The 14,719-nt window shown below is 39.3% G+C and overlaps 1 protein-coding gene across 6 annotated transcripts; it reads left to right on the top strand.

Moving 5' to 3' along the window:
- The first annotated feature begins 414 nt into the window (after positions 1 to 414).
- Positions 415 to 13,343, top strand: nrf1 (nuclear respiratory factor 1). 6 transcript variants are annotated; one of them, XM_079455330.1, is made up of 11 exons: positions 415 to 744; positions 3,437 to 3,671; positions 3,940 to 4,054; positions 4,126 to 4,252; positions 4,343 to 4,486; positions 6,337 to 6,495; positions 6,764 to 6,964; positions 7,463 to 7,564; positions 7,703 to 7,869; positions 8,437 to 8,561; positions 11,838 to 13,276. In XM_079455330.1, the coding sequence occupies exons 2-11, from the start codon at positions 3,464 to 3,466 to the stop codon at positions 11,996 to 11,998; spliced, it is 1,509 nt and encodes a 502-aa protein (XP_079311456.1). In that variant the 5' UTR covers positions 415 to 744; positions 3,437 to 3,463; the 3' UTR covers positions 11,999 to 13,276. The 6 variants fall into 6 exon arrangements, with proteins under 6 accessions (XP_079311456.1, XP_079311459.1, XP_079311457.1 ...); XM_079455333.1 differs by having other exon boundaries at positions 696 to 744; positions 7,703 to 7,860; positions 11,838 to 13,237; XM_079455331.1 differs by having other exon boundaries at positions 722 to 856.
- Positions 13,344 to 14,719: the final 1,376 nt, after the last annotated feature.

Raw genomic sequence — 14,719 nt, 5'->3', positions numbered from 1 at the left:
ATGTCAAGCACTACATGGCCCCACAGTCACACACCTCCGGTGTTAGCTCGGCTTGGTCAAAACCCAACCTTTATTTAAAATATTGAGATAGACTAATGTATTTTCCATGTATTGGGCCACAATACCGATGCTCAATGAAGTGAATTTTATATAGCTCATTACATAAATTCCCCAGTGATTAAAATGCTTTTTAAAACAGTAGTTTGCCACAACAGAGACTAGTGATGTTATTAAACAAATTCACTGCTTCACACAAGATTGTTTGTTATGTCTTGGAGAAGTTTATCAATAATAGTGTTTACTATTTACTAGAGTGATACACAAATAAACACAGCACTGATGTCATCCCATCAGCTGGTAAACAATTCATGATCGTTCTCTGCCATCTAGTGTTACACAGACAAACAACTGAGTGTTATAAATAATTTGCGATACAATATTGCCATCTTATGGCCATATTTTGATATTTATAAAACACAACCATACTTACGTTCGTTTGAACTATTTTGTCATCGTGTGGGTTCGTTCTCGTTACCAACGTTACTTGACCAGATAGTCCTTTTAAACGGCCTTTCAAGCTGTTTAGTACGTTTCGGACATTTATTTAATTTATGGACTCTAGTTTATTACAAGAAATAAACGAAGGATTTACCAAATTCGAAAAATTATAGAGGGATCCGTGTCGTTGTGGTATCAGGAACGCCCCACGTCGAATCATCTTGATTGGTAACAGGTGTGTCAGAGGTGCGTCGCAAAAGTCACTGCTGTGGTTGTTGTTTAACTTTCAAAAATTCATCAAGCTCTGGAAACAATTCACAATTTAGAAACAACATTTTATAAACAATTTACACGTTTCGTAAGTAAATTATAAATCCGTAACAGCTCACAAAGACAGTTTTTTTTATTATTAAAGAGCAACAATACACAAACTATGTTGTGTAACAAAGTCACGATTAGCTTTTTACTTAATTTAAACACTTTGTATATTTATCGTAACCTTCAAATGCTCTGCTGTAGTTCAAACACGTTTCAAGCGCGCTTGGGGACTTTTATTTTGCATTACATTTTTTATGATTTGCTCTCGTGCAATATTAGGAATTAAAAGTAATATTATAGGATAAAAAGAGAAGATGGGTTTTACAAACAAAAGGAATCGATCATTTTACTATAACACAACAACTTTAAAACTACAAGTATACATATTATTTACTAAAATAACCCCTACACTGAACCAGCCTTGGTACAAATAAAATTCAAAGGAGATCTTAGAAATGCTAAGGAAATAAAATAAATCAAAATAAATTTAATCCGTATATTGCTTGCATATACAACAACTTATAATATCACATTCAGACCCATACAAACCCTTCGTATTCTCAGGTCTAAAGTAATTTAACTGCACGTTTAGGTGCAATTTGTCCAAACTGAAAGAGGTGAGGGAGGGGACATTTGTCAGTGCACACGGATCGGGGTCGCGCATCAGCGCTGAGCTCAGGACGCGCGCTCACTGCTGCCGCTCGTTCTTTGTCCTCCATTGCAGTTGATGTTCACAGCTCCGCCGCACCGCGCAGGCCCGAAGTAGCGCAGCCGCTCTGAGGTTAGTGCCCTACCGCGCAATCTCCAGCCATTTCAGCCCCGGCGCAGCCGCACCAAACAACCCGGCAGCGTTTGTCTTTCACACACTCGTACGCGCAGATGCAGATCGCGACGATGCAAAACAGAGCATGGCGTGATATCAAGGGCATTTGTCGGGATGGCATTTCTTTACTTACTCCGTTCAAAAAGAATCATGGCGTTGTAGCAGGCCTTTGGCCTACATCATTTAGATGAGCATTTACGCGATCGTCTGTATTTGTCCAGATGCTAAATAGCATCGCTGAGCTTGATGTGTTGTGTTTGGTAACGTTATCCGATTGAGGAATTAAAACGAGTTCGTGTTAAAAACAATACTTACACGCCAGTATTGTCGATCACTTGTGATCGGTATATAATGTCTTGAGCTATTAAGATTTTATATACGATCGACAAATGTAGCCGGCTTAAAATTGACCTATAATAAAATGTCGGATATTTTGCATATTATCTCGATCTTCAACGATACCGTGTTTGAAAGAGAAGATAGAGATCGGCGTTTATTGTTTCTAAGATACGCTTATTTTTGCGCGCTCTATAGACATTATTCAAAGCCTGGGCTTGAAAATAACCGCCATTTACGTCAATTGTTTTCGCTGGGATGACGCGTATGTCTTTTAATTTGTTTAAGAGATTTAAACGTACATTTAAAAGATATCTAGTAATCGTAAATACTGCGTTTTTTTGGTGCATTTAAACGCGGTTTCTGGTGAATTTACACGTTACGTTACGTTCTCGCAGAGCTTCAGCGTCAGGACGTTCAATTGAACTTACGTTAGATCAGTTACAGATAATGACAGAAGCACCAACCTCGTCTTTGTTTGTACGTTTTAGGGTTGAAAAGTCATTTTTAACATCCTAAATGCTGCAATAAATGTGTGGACACAACAGTGTAAATGCAGTGACTGATTAAAAAGAAAATAAAGCTCGTAACGGTTCTTGTTTTGTGTCGTTTAGTTTTTAACCGACATTGGTTGCATTGGTTTTACTGTATATATTTACATTTCACTTGACTGTACATTGCGATTCAAAATGACATGACACAAGCTCTGCTGTTACTAATAATGAATGTTTACATAACCTATGCAGTCAGCTTCATAGGGTACAGACAACCCTGATCAAAAACAAGTTTTACTTAATAACAATAAGGTTTTAGCACAAGTTTGTTATACAGTATTATGATCCTTAGTGCCCCTACTGGAAGGATGTTTAAATACAACTGGGCACAATGTCAATTTGTGTAAAAACTATTTACTGGACACTATTCAAACATTTCCCATCCACTTTTTTCAATAAAAATAAATAATTTAACTTTTTTTGAACACCCCTGTTAAGAAAATACTCCAGCAAAAGTAATACAAATGTAGGGTGGTTTAGTATGTAATGGACCTAAATAAAAGTATACTTTGACTGTACAGACCTCAATGGGCTCCATGCATGTGTGACTATAGGGAAGAACCCTATAGGCAGTTTCCGGTTTGGGAGACTTTAAGCAGAGAGAAATGAAAAAATTAGAAAATGGTTAAATTTAGCAGATGCTGTACATTGCGGCACACAGCAGTGTTATATAGAAGTGCCGTTCTACCGTATTTGAATGCTATAACAAAATGTTAACTTTGAACTAAAGTATCATTTCAAATACGGTCTCAATGTCAGAAGCGCCACAATTTATTTGAACTTGCCATAGATTGTAACCAATTTAGCTGAACAATGACTTGAGGAACAGCATTATGTTTGAAGAGAATTATTTGGTAAATATGTCTGTGTTTACCCAATGCCAATATACTGTATTTGTGTGTCTCAGTGTGTTTGAGGGAAACCGTATCGGGGGATGGATCAGACAGAACACATGACCACCATCGAGGCCCACGCTGTATCTCATCAGGTCGGCCAGGTGCATGTTGCCACGTACACTGAGCATGGCATGCTGAGTGCGGACGAGGATTCGCCTTCCTCTCCTGATGATGATGGGTATGATGACTCTGACATCCTCAACTCAACCGGGACAGATGAGGTCACTGCACATCTGGCAGCTGCAGGTGGGTTTCATAGCATCAGTGCGTACACGCTTTCACTCTAATTTTACGATTATAAAACGGGTTGAAAGGCACAGGTAGCAAAATTTTGATGTAATAAGAGTGCTGTGATGGGGCAAAGAATTTAGGCTGTACTGACGTTGACCACTAGGTGGCATGCTTGAATTTGAAATGGTCATTCTGCTTGCTCATATCACGTAAATGTTGTTTAAGAACACTGGTTCCCTAATTCCTCATAAACAGTTTATCTCATGCATTATTTTCACTTTAGGGCCTGTTGGCATGGCAGCAGCTGCCGCTGTGGCAACAGGGAAAAAACGGAAACGGCCACACATCTTTGAGTCAAACCCCTCCATCCGTAAAAGACAACAGACTCGACTGCTAAGGTAACACTCTACAAAATCGTATTTCTTTTTATGTAAAGCATAAAATGACTGACTCTGACTTATGTTCATAGGAAGCTGAGAGCAACATTAGATGAGTACACAACACGTGTTGGTCAGCAAGCTATCGTGTTGTGCATCTCTCCTTCTAAACCAAACCCTGTGTTTAGAGTCTTTGGAGCAGCCCCACTCGAGAATGTGGTGAGTGTGTGTTTCCTGCTCCATACCTTTTAAATATTGAATTATCTTGAGTTTCCCATGTTTAATTCATGTCCTCTTTCCTGTGATCAGGTGAGGAAATACAAAGGCATGATTCTGGAGGATTTGGAGAATGCTCTAGCTGAACATGCGCCCCCTGGTGGCGGGGAGCTCAGCTCTGAACTTCCTCCACTTACTATTGACGGCATTCCAGTGTCTGTGGACAAGATGACGCAGGTAGGCACCAGGTGGCACTGTAAGGCAGAGATACTTGCAGTTAATGATGCGTATTTATGCTTTTAAATATGCCCGTTTAGGTTTTTATATCATGTTTATGGGGCAGCATTAAATCGAATTCCCATCAAAACGAAACCACATGTATTTTAAAGACTTCTTATCAAAAGCCACAATATGATGCCTCTACGTCATATGGATAGTAAAGTTTCCCCATTACTGTGCATGGTTTTTTTATTATTAAAAGGACATTTCTATGATATAGTAGTAAATGAAGCAGTTAAGTTAGACATACATCTTTTTGGGCTTGCAGGAGCACGTATTGCTACCTTATACTCCAGAGTATTTGCTCAGGTCTATTCCCAGAATCTCTTGTTTGTCTGTGTGATGTTGCTGATGCAGTGATTCATCATCTCCGATTCATCAGAGACCATAAGCAGGTCTCACGTCATTCACTGCGAACACCGTACTAGCAGAGTTCTGCATCCCCTTAGACGAGTTCTTATTTATTCCCCGATTAAAGATCATAAAACTAGTTTAACCAGTATAACTAGTTAATTAACCAGCTGCCCCATTACTCAACCCCCACGCTGTTCTGGGGCGGGCTGCTGATAGCTGATATCCCCAGGATGGAAACACCTTGCTTGCTTTGTGGCAGTTGGACGCAGGTTTGTACAGGGATCATCAGGTGAGGCTTGTGCGCACGAGTAATTATCGGCGCGCCGTGGCCGGGCACAGAGGTTTTTGATTGGCTCCCAGGTGGATTAAGAGCAGAGAAGGGGAAGGAAATGGGTGGCTGAGCAGTGTGTTTGGGCCGCGAGATTCTTCTTAATTCCTACGCCGTGCAATTAGTCCATCTGCATGAACACAAGGCAGAGCCTGCTATATGATGCTGCTGCGTCTGCCTGACCTCAGGGTTTAGTTCGTTTTTTAAGTAAGCAAAGATTTTTATTTGGTTTTGTTTTCAGGTTCATGGAGATTTGGGGGTACATTTTTGAGAGTGGATACACTTAAAAAAGTAATAAATTATATTAAAACGTAATAATGTTATTATTATTATTAATAAATAAAAATGTGAACATTTCCAAGCCTGGTTAAAATGGATATTAAGATTTTTCTTCTTTTGAAGAATACTATTATATTCCTTATAAAAAAATGTGGGAACCCTGCAAATTGTTAAATACAAAAGCGTTTATTGTTAAATAATCAGCACATGTTCATTACTCGCATTTCCACTGGCATTTCAGCTTGTGGAAGTGTGTTTGTCAAGTAGCAGAAGGGGGAAGCTATGTTGGGAACTGATTTATTCCTCTCAAGCCAAATTTAGCCTGCAATGTCAGGTTGAACAGACGTTGCTAAGGTGAGCCGTGCACTTAATTCCCTAGCTTGCCTTCGGAATTACCAAGGGCACTGAGGACTCTAGGATTAGCTCCGCCCTCAACTCTAGGGTGGGGCAGTCACTGGCCTGGTGGACTGTCCACCAATTTGTTTTGCAAAACCCAACATTGCAATTATAACTCATTCATTGATTCATCCAAAACACATCTTGATTCTTTATCGTCATGTTTGTTATCTAAGCAAATCTCTACGCCCATATCAATCTACTTCAGTCGTACTGGAATCTTAAACTTTTCCTCTAAATAGAAATTTAATAGTCTCCTTAAAGAGGCAATATGGGTGGCCAGACTGTCTGCAGCCAGCCATGCATCAAAGAGGAAAATCAATGCTTCATTGTAGTCAAACTCATTTTCACACACATTTATATTTTCCAGAGGCCTCTGATGCCGCTCTGAGGTTAGTGCCCTACCCTACCGGTCTGAAATCACCAGAACTTATTGTGTTTGTCTTTGCAGGCTCAACTCCGAGCGTTCATTCCAGAAATGCTGAAGTATTCCACAGGCCGTGGGAAGCCAGGATGGGGGAAAGAGAGTTGCAAGCCAATTTGGTGGCCAGAGGACATTCCCTGGGCCAACGTACGCAGCGATGTCCGAACTGAGGAGCAAAAACAGAGGGTAATGTTGACAGAATAGTGATCACACAAAGACTCAAGTTACTGTTTTTTTATTAAAACGATTTAATGCATTCAAAAATATCAACTGATTCAACTTAAATATTGAACACTTTATTGTGAACCATGACACAGTCATGACGCAGCGCAGTTGTTAAAATTAAAATGTACATGCTAAGCCATAATTTGGTCCGAAGGACAAATGCATCGAAACAAAAAGGTAATCCTTACATCACACAAACCTATTGATGTTCCATCTCTATTGGCAACAGGTGTCATGGACACAAGCCCTGAGGACTATAGTTAAGAACTGCTACAAACAGCATGGGAGAGAAGACCTGTTGTATGCCTTTGAGGACCAGGTCACCACACAAGTTGCCACAACAACCACACACAGCATTGCACACCTGGTTCCGTCACAGACCGTAGTGCAGACGATCAGTAATCCTGACGGTACGGTCTCGCTTATACAGGTGAGCTCGGGTCCCAGCTGTGGAAACAACTACAGGGGTGTTTGTGACTACTGTATAAACAATAAGGGTGTTTTTCAATACAGCAATAAAGTTTTGCTTTAGCAGACTATTTTGAGTTAAAACATTAAAAGTAGAATCCGAGAGCTTCAAGATTTTGTTTACTTTCTGAATGCGCATTGGTTTTTATTGATCAACACACATTATGATATCGTTCAGTCCTGACAGTTATTTAAACAAACTGTTCATGATCATTTTGGCATCACAAACAGGATTCCATGATCTAGAAATTGCTTGTAAAGCTCATTTAATTTGCTCATGGGACAAGATCTATTTTAATCAAGTGATTTTTCAAATGCTCTTACATTTAGAAGTCACTTTGGGTAAAAATATCTGCTTATTGAATATATTTAAATTTACTACAATGAACCCTTGATGATGAGCTTTGTGTTAAATATCGTTATTCTAACATCCAAATGTAACGTTTTTAACAATTTCTAGGTCGGCACTGGGGCCACCGTAGCAACGTTAGCAGACGCATCGGAACTTCCTGGTACGGTGACAGTCGCCCAGGTGAACTACTCCACTGTCACAGATGGAGAGGTAACGTCAACATGTTTCTTTTATATATTTCTGAATATTGAATGAATTCAGTTCCTTTACGTTGTACAATTTAGAATTCAATTTCATAGTTTTGTTCCTCCATGTCATAACTATCTATTCTTATTGTTTTCTTTCAAGGTGGAACAAAACTGGGCCACACTACAAGGTGGTGAAATGACCATTCAGACCACACAAGCGTCAGAGGCCACGCAGGCTGTGGCCTCCTTGGCTGAAGCAGCAGTCGCCGCGTCGCATGAAATGCAGACGGGGGCGACTGTTACGATGGCCCTCAACAGGTACTCATGGTAAATACAAATAATTTTGGGTTTTGAGAAAACAATAGGAAATACTGTACTGAAGCAGCATCTAGCGAAGTCGCGGGTGCGAGTCCCCGGGGTCTCGTTAACAGCCCTCACCTGAGCCTATTCTTCTGTTTATCACAAGCCGGTAACAGCACCAGCAGCACAATGGGAACATGCTTCATTCCCACAACAATTAGGCTGAGGAGGCAATGTTTTCTTCCCTGTGCTAGTGGAGGTCTTTTTTTACCGCAGTAAATCTGCCATCGGCCTTCTGGGTGCGGTCAGAGCATCATCAGACGTTACCAAAAAAAGTACTTTACTTAATCTTTTGTGGCCACTTTAATAAGGAGCCCTTCGTCGCTCACCCAGAGACCGCTGGTATCGGTAGTTTTCGAAGTTTGTCACTCATTTACAACAGCCCAAGGAACCAGCTTAGGGCTGTGGTTACATTCTGGCATTTCTGGACAGTAAAAAAAATGTCCTGCACTAGGGGGCAGTACACAGCAATCCGGATCCACAATGTTTATGGAAGTCGGATTGACATTGAAATGTGTTTTGTGTGTGTTGCAGCGAAGCGGCGGCTCACGCAGTGGCAACATTAGCAGAGGCGACTCTTCAGGGCGGAGGACAGATCGTGTTAGCGGGAGAGACCGCTGCGGCCGTAGGAGCATTAACTGGAGTTCAGGATGGCAGCGGTACAGCTTCCTCTTTCTGTCTCTCTCTCACACACGCACTCCAGTGTGTCGGTTTCCCTTTATAAGTTTAGAACAAGACACACACAAAAATGTGTTTATATTTCATTTCAATTTTATTTAGAATCATTATAAAGGTTATAATCATATAAAGGTTCATTAGTTAGTAGCAATCTTAACATTTTACTAATATGGCTATGTTATAATATTGAATGTTATATAATATTATGCTGTATTTTAAAGGTGCAATCTGTAATGTAAACATTTCTTTCACCATCGAAACAAAGTTGCAGGCCTATTTATCTTTATGTGGGTTGAACCCTCTCAAAAAGAATGTTAAATGTAGGCAATTTTAACGTTGATTTTTAACTCATTGAGTCATTTTGTGTTGATTTTGTTAATTAAATAAAAGCACAATGTTGAGTTTTAAGTAACTGACATCAAACTGATATTTTCTGACTTTGAGGCTAAACTTAAATCATTATTGTAATCTTACCATTGCGAATCAACGGAACGTTTGAACACAGATTTTTTTATGTACTTCATGCTGAATAAGTGAAATTATGCCAAATAATTCGTTTTAACCAAAAACAGATTACGACGTTACGGATTGGCGCTTTAATAGTAATGTAAATGTCAACTAAATAAATTTAAGTACCTCTTTACCTTCTTGACACACACTCACCTGGCTTACATCTGATACGTATAATCATGAAAGATACCTGTGGATGTATAACATACAGGTAAAGCCACACCCATACACCCAACAGACTCTGAGGATCTGAATGGCTGAAGACAGCCTTCCTCAGTGATGCAGAAACGTAAAAGAAAATTATGATGAAATGTCACGTCATGAATTGCACATATAGGTGTGCGTGTATGTGTCTCCTGTGAGTTTTGTGAAGTCCATGGATGTCTACTGTAATCCCCTGAGTGTTTGTGGGACAGATGGTGTGGGTGTGTTTGTGTGTGACCGGTGTCACAGACTCCAGGCTCTACACTTCTCTCTAATCTCAACCACTAAGCGCTCTACATATGCACATCAGCCTATAGTACTCTAGCTAGGAGTGGATGATACTTACACATGCATTAGAAGCAGTGATTCAGTCTGCAACACTAATGTGTACTAAAGGTGTTTGTTACAACGTGATGAGATGCTTTAGTCACAATAAAATGAATGTTGGATGGAACGAGGCTAAAATGATTGTTATTGTTAGTTCGTGAAAGTTGTTAAATACAACCATATCGAAATATATTGATATTTAAAATATAAATATAGGTAGATATAAAATATGAGTTTTGAATAACTACGCACAGCATAATGAATCACATTATTATTGCATGGTCACGGATGTATCGCCAGGTCCCTTCTGACCCCATCCCGAAATGGTTTGGCTCAAAGCTGGTCCTTTTCTCGGAGTCCTTTTCTGGCTTTCCCCGTTACCCCTGGTGACCAAAGAGAAGCCCCTCCTCCTGCTAACCCCCGAGGATCCCTCTTAAAGGGCTTTGATCCTCTCCATTATCAGTGCATAGTCTAATCACAGAGCCAGCTGTCAACACTGGGAAGGCCGGTCTATAAAACACACAAACTCGCATGACATGGAGAGAATAGACAGAAGCAAGGGCTGTGTTCAAACAAACAAGCTGATTAGCAGGTAGCAAAACTATTGATAAAGAAATGGACATCGGGTCTTTCACACAGACATATTTTATTCTGCTGGGAATATACTGAGATAGTACTTAAGTAGTTTGTTAAATTGTCTCCATATTGTATAATGTAAAAAATATTACTTAACAGCCTAATTTAATTGGTCCCGTCACTTAAAGAGGATTGTATGGTCATCTCTTGATAGACCACCTGTTGAAAAATCCCCCATCCATCCTTTTTTGTGAATGAACACAACAGTTTCCGGACTGAAAACACGGAAAACATTGTGTTTCCCAAATACGTAACAACCACGATCAACTGTTTGTTGATCTGTCTGTGAACAAAATGAAGAAAACTAAAATCTAATTAAATCTAATTTACGCTTTGGTTCAGGGAGGTTGGTGAGAGCACAGTCGACGACAGGCTCTCGGTGGGCAGCTAGCGTTTATTGACCTTTTTCAATCAGCGAAATGGCAGTGCAAGCGCAGCTTTGAAGTGGCTGGTCTGAAGTAATCGTGACTGATTTCCCATGTTTTGCTCCAGTGTCCACGTAAGCTCTCGTAGAAACCCTCGATGTCAGAGTGATGGAGGGGTTGCAGGTACTTCACCCAAAAAACAATGAAGCCCCAGACTATTATTGAGACGCAATGTGATTGCGAGGAATCAGAGGATTCTTTTTTGATTGAGTCTCTTGAAACTGCCAAGAACGTTTGAAATAATTGAATTTTTTAAAGAATATATTTTACTTATTGCACTTCGAAGTGGTGAATTTAGCAAAAAATAAATATATATATAAAATAAATATTTATAAAAATACAAATTTAAAATAATTTAATTTAATAGAAGATTAATATTTTGTCATTTAACAATTTTTTTCTTTACATTAAAAACATTAGTCATTTTGGAATTACTTTTATCTTTGAGTGCTTAGACAATGCCCTACTGAGTAATTGTAATTTGAGTATTGTGAGTAATTATTTGTCTTTATTTAATTTTGAGAAATACGACCTTGACATGTACAGTACTGTCCATTTACCTAATTTAAGATGCATTTAGGGGTCAAAACTGATCTTTTTGCCTGTTAAACTGAGATTATGGGTGAATATTTTGGGAAATATAATGGGTGACTCCTAGTCTTTCATTTTGCTCGAATTAGCTTGCGGGTATACTGCCCACCGTCCCACGTGACTGCAACTGTAATCCAGACTGCTCTCCTCACAGCTGGGCATGGAAAAAGACGTAAAGAGAGCCAGGAGTTGGGAGCGGCCCGTTTCAATTACTCCATTGTTCCGCATTGCAGTGTGATGCAGTGGCCCGCCCTCGGCACCCTATTTTTCAGGTCTGGCCCTGTGTCTACGTAGTGTGCAGACTCTGAACGCGCAATCTAACATGGCCGGTCGATCACTCGCGCACTCAACGTCCGGCCCACAGCCTCATATTACTTGCGTTTAAAAGGTCCCTGCTTTCCTCTCTCTCCAGCTGTCTCGGTTTCACGGGTAACGTACGTCACTTAAGCATTTTTAGTAGGCACGTTTGATAGGTGTTGGGATACATTTTAATAAATCTGTACTACGTTTGTCGAGATGTTCAGCACACAAAAATGAATTTCAACACCTGTTCTCTTATTGCAGGTCTTGTCCAGATTCCCGTCAGCATGTATCAGACCGTCGTCACCAGTCTGGCCCAGGGAAATAGACCCGTTCAGGTGGCCATGGCTCCCATAACCACACGCATAGACAACACTGTAACGCTCGACGGACAGACAGTCGAGGTGGTGACCCTGGAGCAGTGACATACTCTACCCCTGCTGCTGGGTGGGACAGGAAGTTCCGCACCTACGTAAAGAAAGTAGCTGCTGGAATATTGTAAAGATAATATTTTAACCTGTTACCAAACGTCTGCAGGGGTTGTAGGCTTTTTCTTTTTTACCTTGTAAACAATACATAGTCTTATTTTTCTTCCTAGTGTTGTTAACGTCAATATTCTTTTTTTCTTGATGTTTGATAAATGTTTTGCAGAGGATGCTTTTCGGATATCATGGACTAATTCTTTCCCAACAATTAATGGCAAGCAAAATGTTCAGTCATCAAACTTTTACTCGCATAGTTTTGTGGTTATTGTCCATATAAAGCATTAGTTTTGACACATTTTCTTCAGTTTTGATCTTAATTTGTGTGTATATATACAATATATATCTTGAACCATCCTGTGCCATATTTGTATAATTTCGTTAATATATTGTGTAAGGTGCATAACAGTTTTAGTATTGAATCCCATTTATTCTTAACTACTGATGTGAACATGCATGTCATTTTTTGTCAGTCTGTGTAATGAAGAATTCTCTGTGTATGCATTTCACATGAACTCCCAATGTAAAAAACAATCTTAACCGATGATGTGGTACTTAGTTGGAAACTGAGCGCTAACTGTAGTTCACTGAATTTACTGTTAATAGAGAACTATATCAATGAAAAAGCAGATGATGTAGCACTCCATCTCATTTAACCTTTTTATACTTCAATAAATGAACAGAACTTTCCATATTCACTAGCGTTTTGTAAACAGATCCTGCAAATGTTGTCAAACTGCTGGGTAAACTGTTTTATTTATTTTAATTTATTTTCTTTAATCTTTTTGTATGCTCGTTGACACACACACCAATGTACATGTTGAAAGAAATGTCGACACCACATTTCCTCTCTTGAGTGCTTTTTTTTTAGTACAACCATATTTTCTTTTTCTCTCATACACTTTTTTTGTATGTAAAATGTAAATTTGTTGATCAGATATTCATTTTTTGTTATGGTTGAGCAAAAACATCCTAGTCCGATCATTTTCCATTTGTGTATTCATTGATCTGCTCTGACCCCACATACCATTAACTTTTTAATGTAAAACTTGTATGATATATAATCTTGTATGATGCGAACGTTTAATGAACCCAAACTTTCCCATCTTGCTGATGGGGACATTGATGATGATCAGAGTTTGTCTTTTTCCCTTCTTGAAAATAAAATGGCCACTATTTACAAACATTATGTCCTCGATAGATTCAATGTATTGAATTGTTTTCCATATTCTTAAACGACCATCACTGTCTCTTTTACTGGTTGATCCATAATAAACCATAAAATGTCAACAATCTCCTATAAGGGAATAAGGATTACAGAAAAAACATTCACTAAACACATGGATACATTAGATATAAAAAGTGTCTATACTGTCAATAAATGACATTTGCAACATACAAAAATAAATATACTAGAGCTGTTTTCCATTAAAACAGTTTATTAAATATTTGGCCGTGTCATTGTACTGAGGTTATTTAATATTTTAACATGGGTGTAAAATTGCCCCAGACCTATCCATTGTATAATGTACAAATCATTCAGTCCCAGAGTTTCTTCTAATTTGAGACCACAGTTCACAGAAATTTGCAACCCATGAGTATTATATCAAGTTACTGGACCTTTGTATTTATGAAGTCAAGTAATCCAGTCATGAACACTCAATGACCTCTTTACAAAACGCACACGGTCACATCCGCACCCCACCTCCAGTCCGGATGGAGCTCCTGTTGAATCATAAGCCCTGATCCCTCCCTCCTGGCTAAAACCTGGATTTAAAGCCTGTGTCCTTCTGCTGGGGGAAGAAGAGGGACACACACACATGCACTAATCCATCAGGCATCACACACATCCCAGAATCCCCTTCCACTTCCAGATTATCAACGCAGAGAAAAATAAAGCGTGCAGCTGTCTGGCCTCCTCTTTAACCCATTACAGGTTATAACACATCCGTTCTGGGTTAAAAGGCAAGAGTGCTACGTGTATATAAAGAAAGAGTGAGTTATTGAGTGAACTGGTTCAAGTACTCGTTTGTGTTTGTGGTTTTCAGGTCATATTGGCAGCTGGGATGACACACTCGGTGTACTGTACGCATGCGTCACCCGTGAGCTGCAGATTAAAGGACTCTTATTAGCACGCTTTCTGAGAATCTTCTTTGGCCCTGCCCACATCCCATTCAAGTGCTCGGCCAATCTGTTCCTGAGATGGGACAGTGTTCAGTTTGAGCCCTAATCCTAATACATAATCGCAATTCTGGTTTAACGTCAGTGTTGCGTTTCCAGTTAAACCGTGATGTCACTTATGAGATCATTGACAAGTTTTGTACAATCACTAGCCTTAATTTCATCATGATTTCCCGTGGATTAAAAAAAATCTTTGTTTTGGATTTTTCGAAAATGATAAAAAAAAACTTATCAGCATTATAGACCACTTCGCAAGATGGTAAAACACTGGTCCTGAAGCACTTCTGTTTTTGTCTATCTTACATACAAATTGAAAATTATTCGTTCAACATTTTAATTCAGTTATAAATGTTCTGCTGGTCGTGTTTTATTCAAACAACATTGGACCAGCGTTTACATTTTTCGGAGTGGTCTGTAAAATTATATTGAAACCAATTCATGTGAAAAGTTGCAAAATGTGTCATATTTCATGGAATTCACAAA

Source organism: Barbatula barbatula (assembly GCF_947034865.1).
Source record: "Barbatula barbatula genome assembly, chromosome: 4".
NCBI classification, from domain to species: Eukaryota; Metazoa; Chordata; class Actinopteri; order Cypriniformes; family Nemacheilidae; genus Barbatula; species Barbatula barbatula.
Note: the sequence above shows the minus strand (reverse complement) of the source record. Positions and strands in the feature narration are given on the sequence as shown.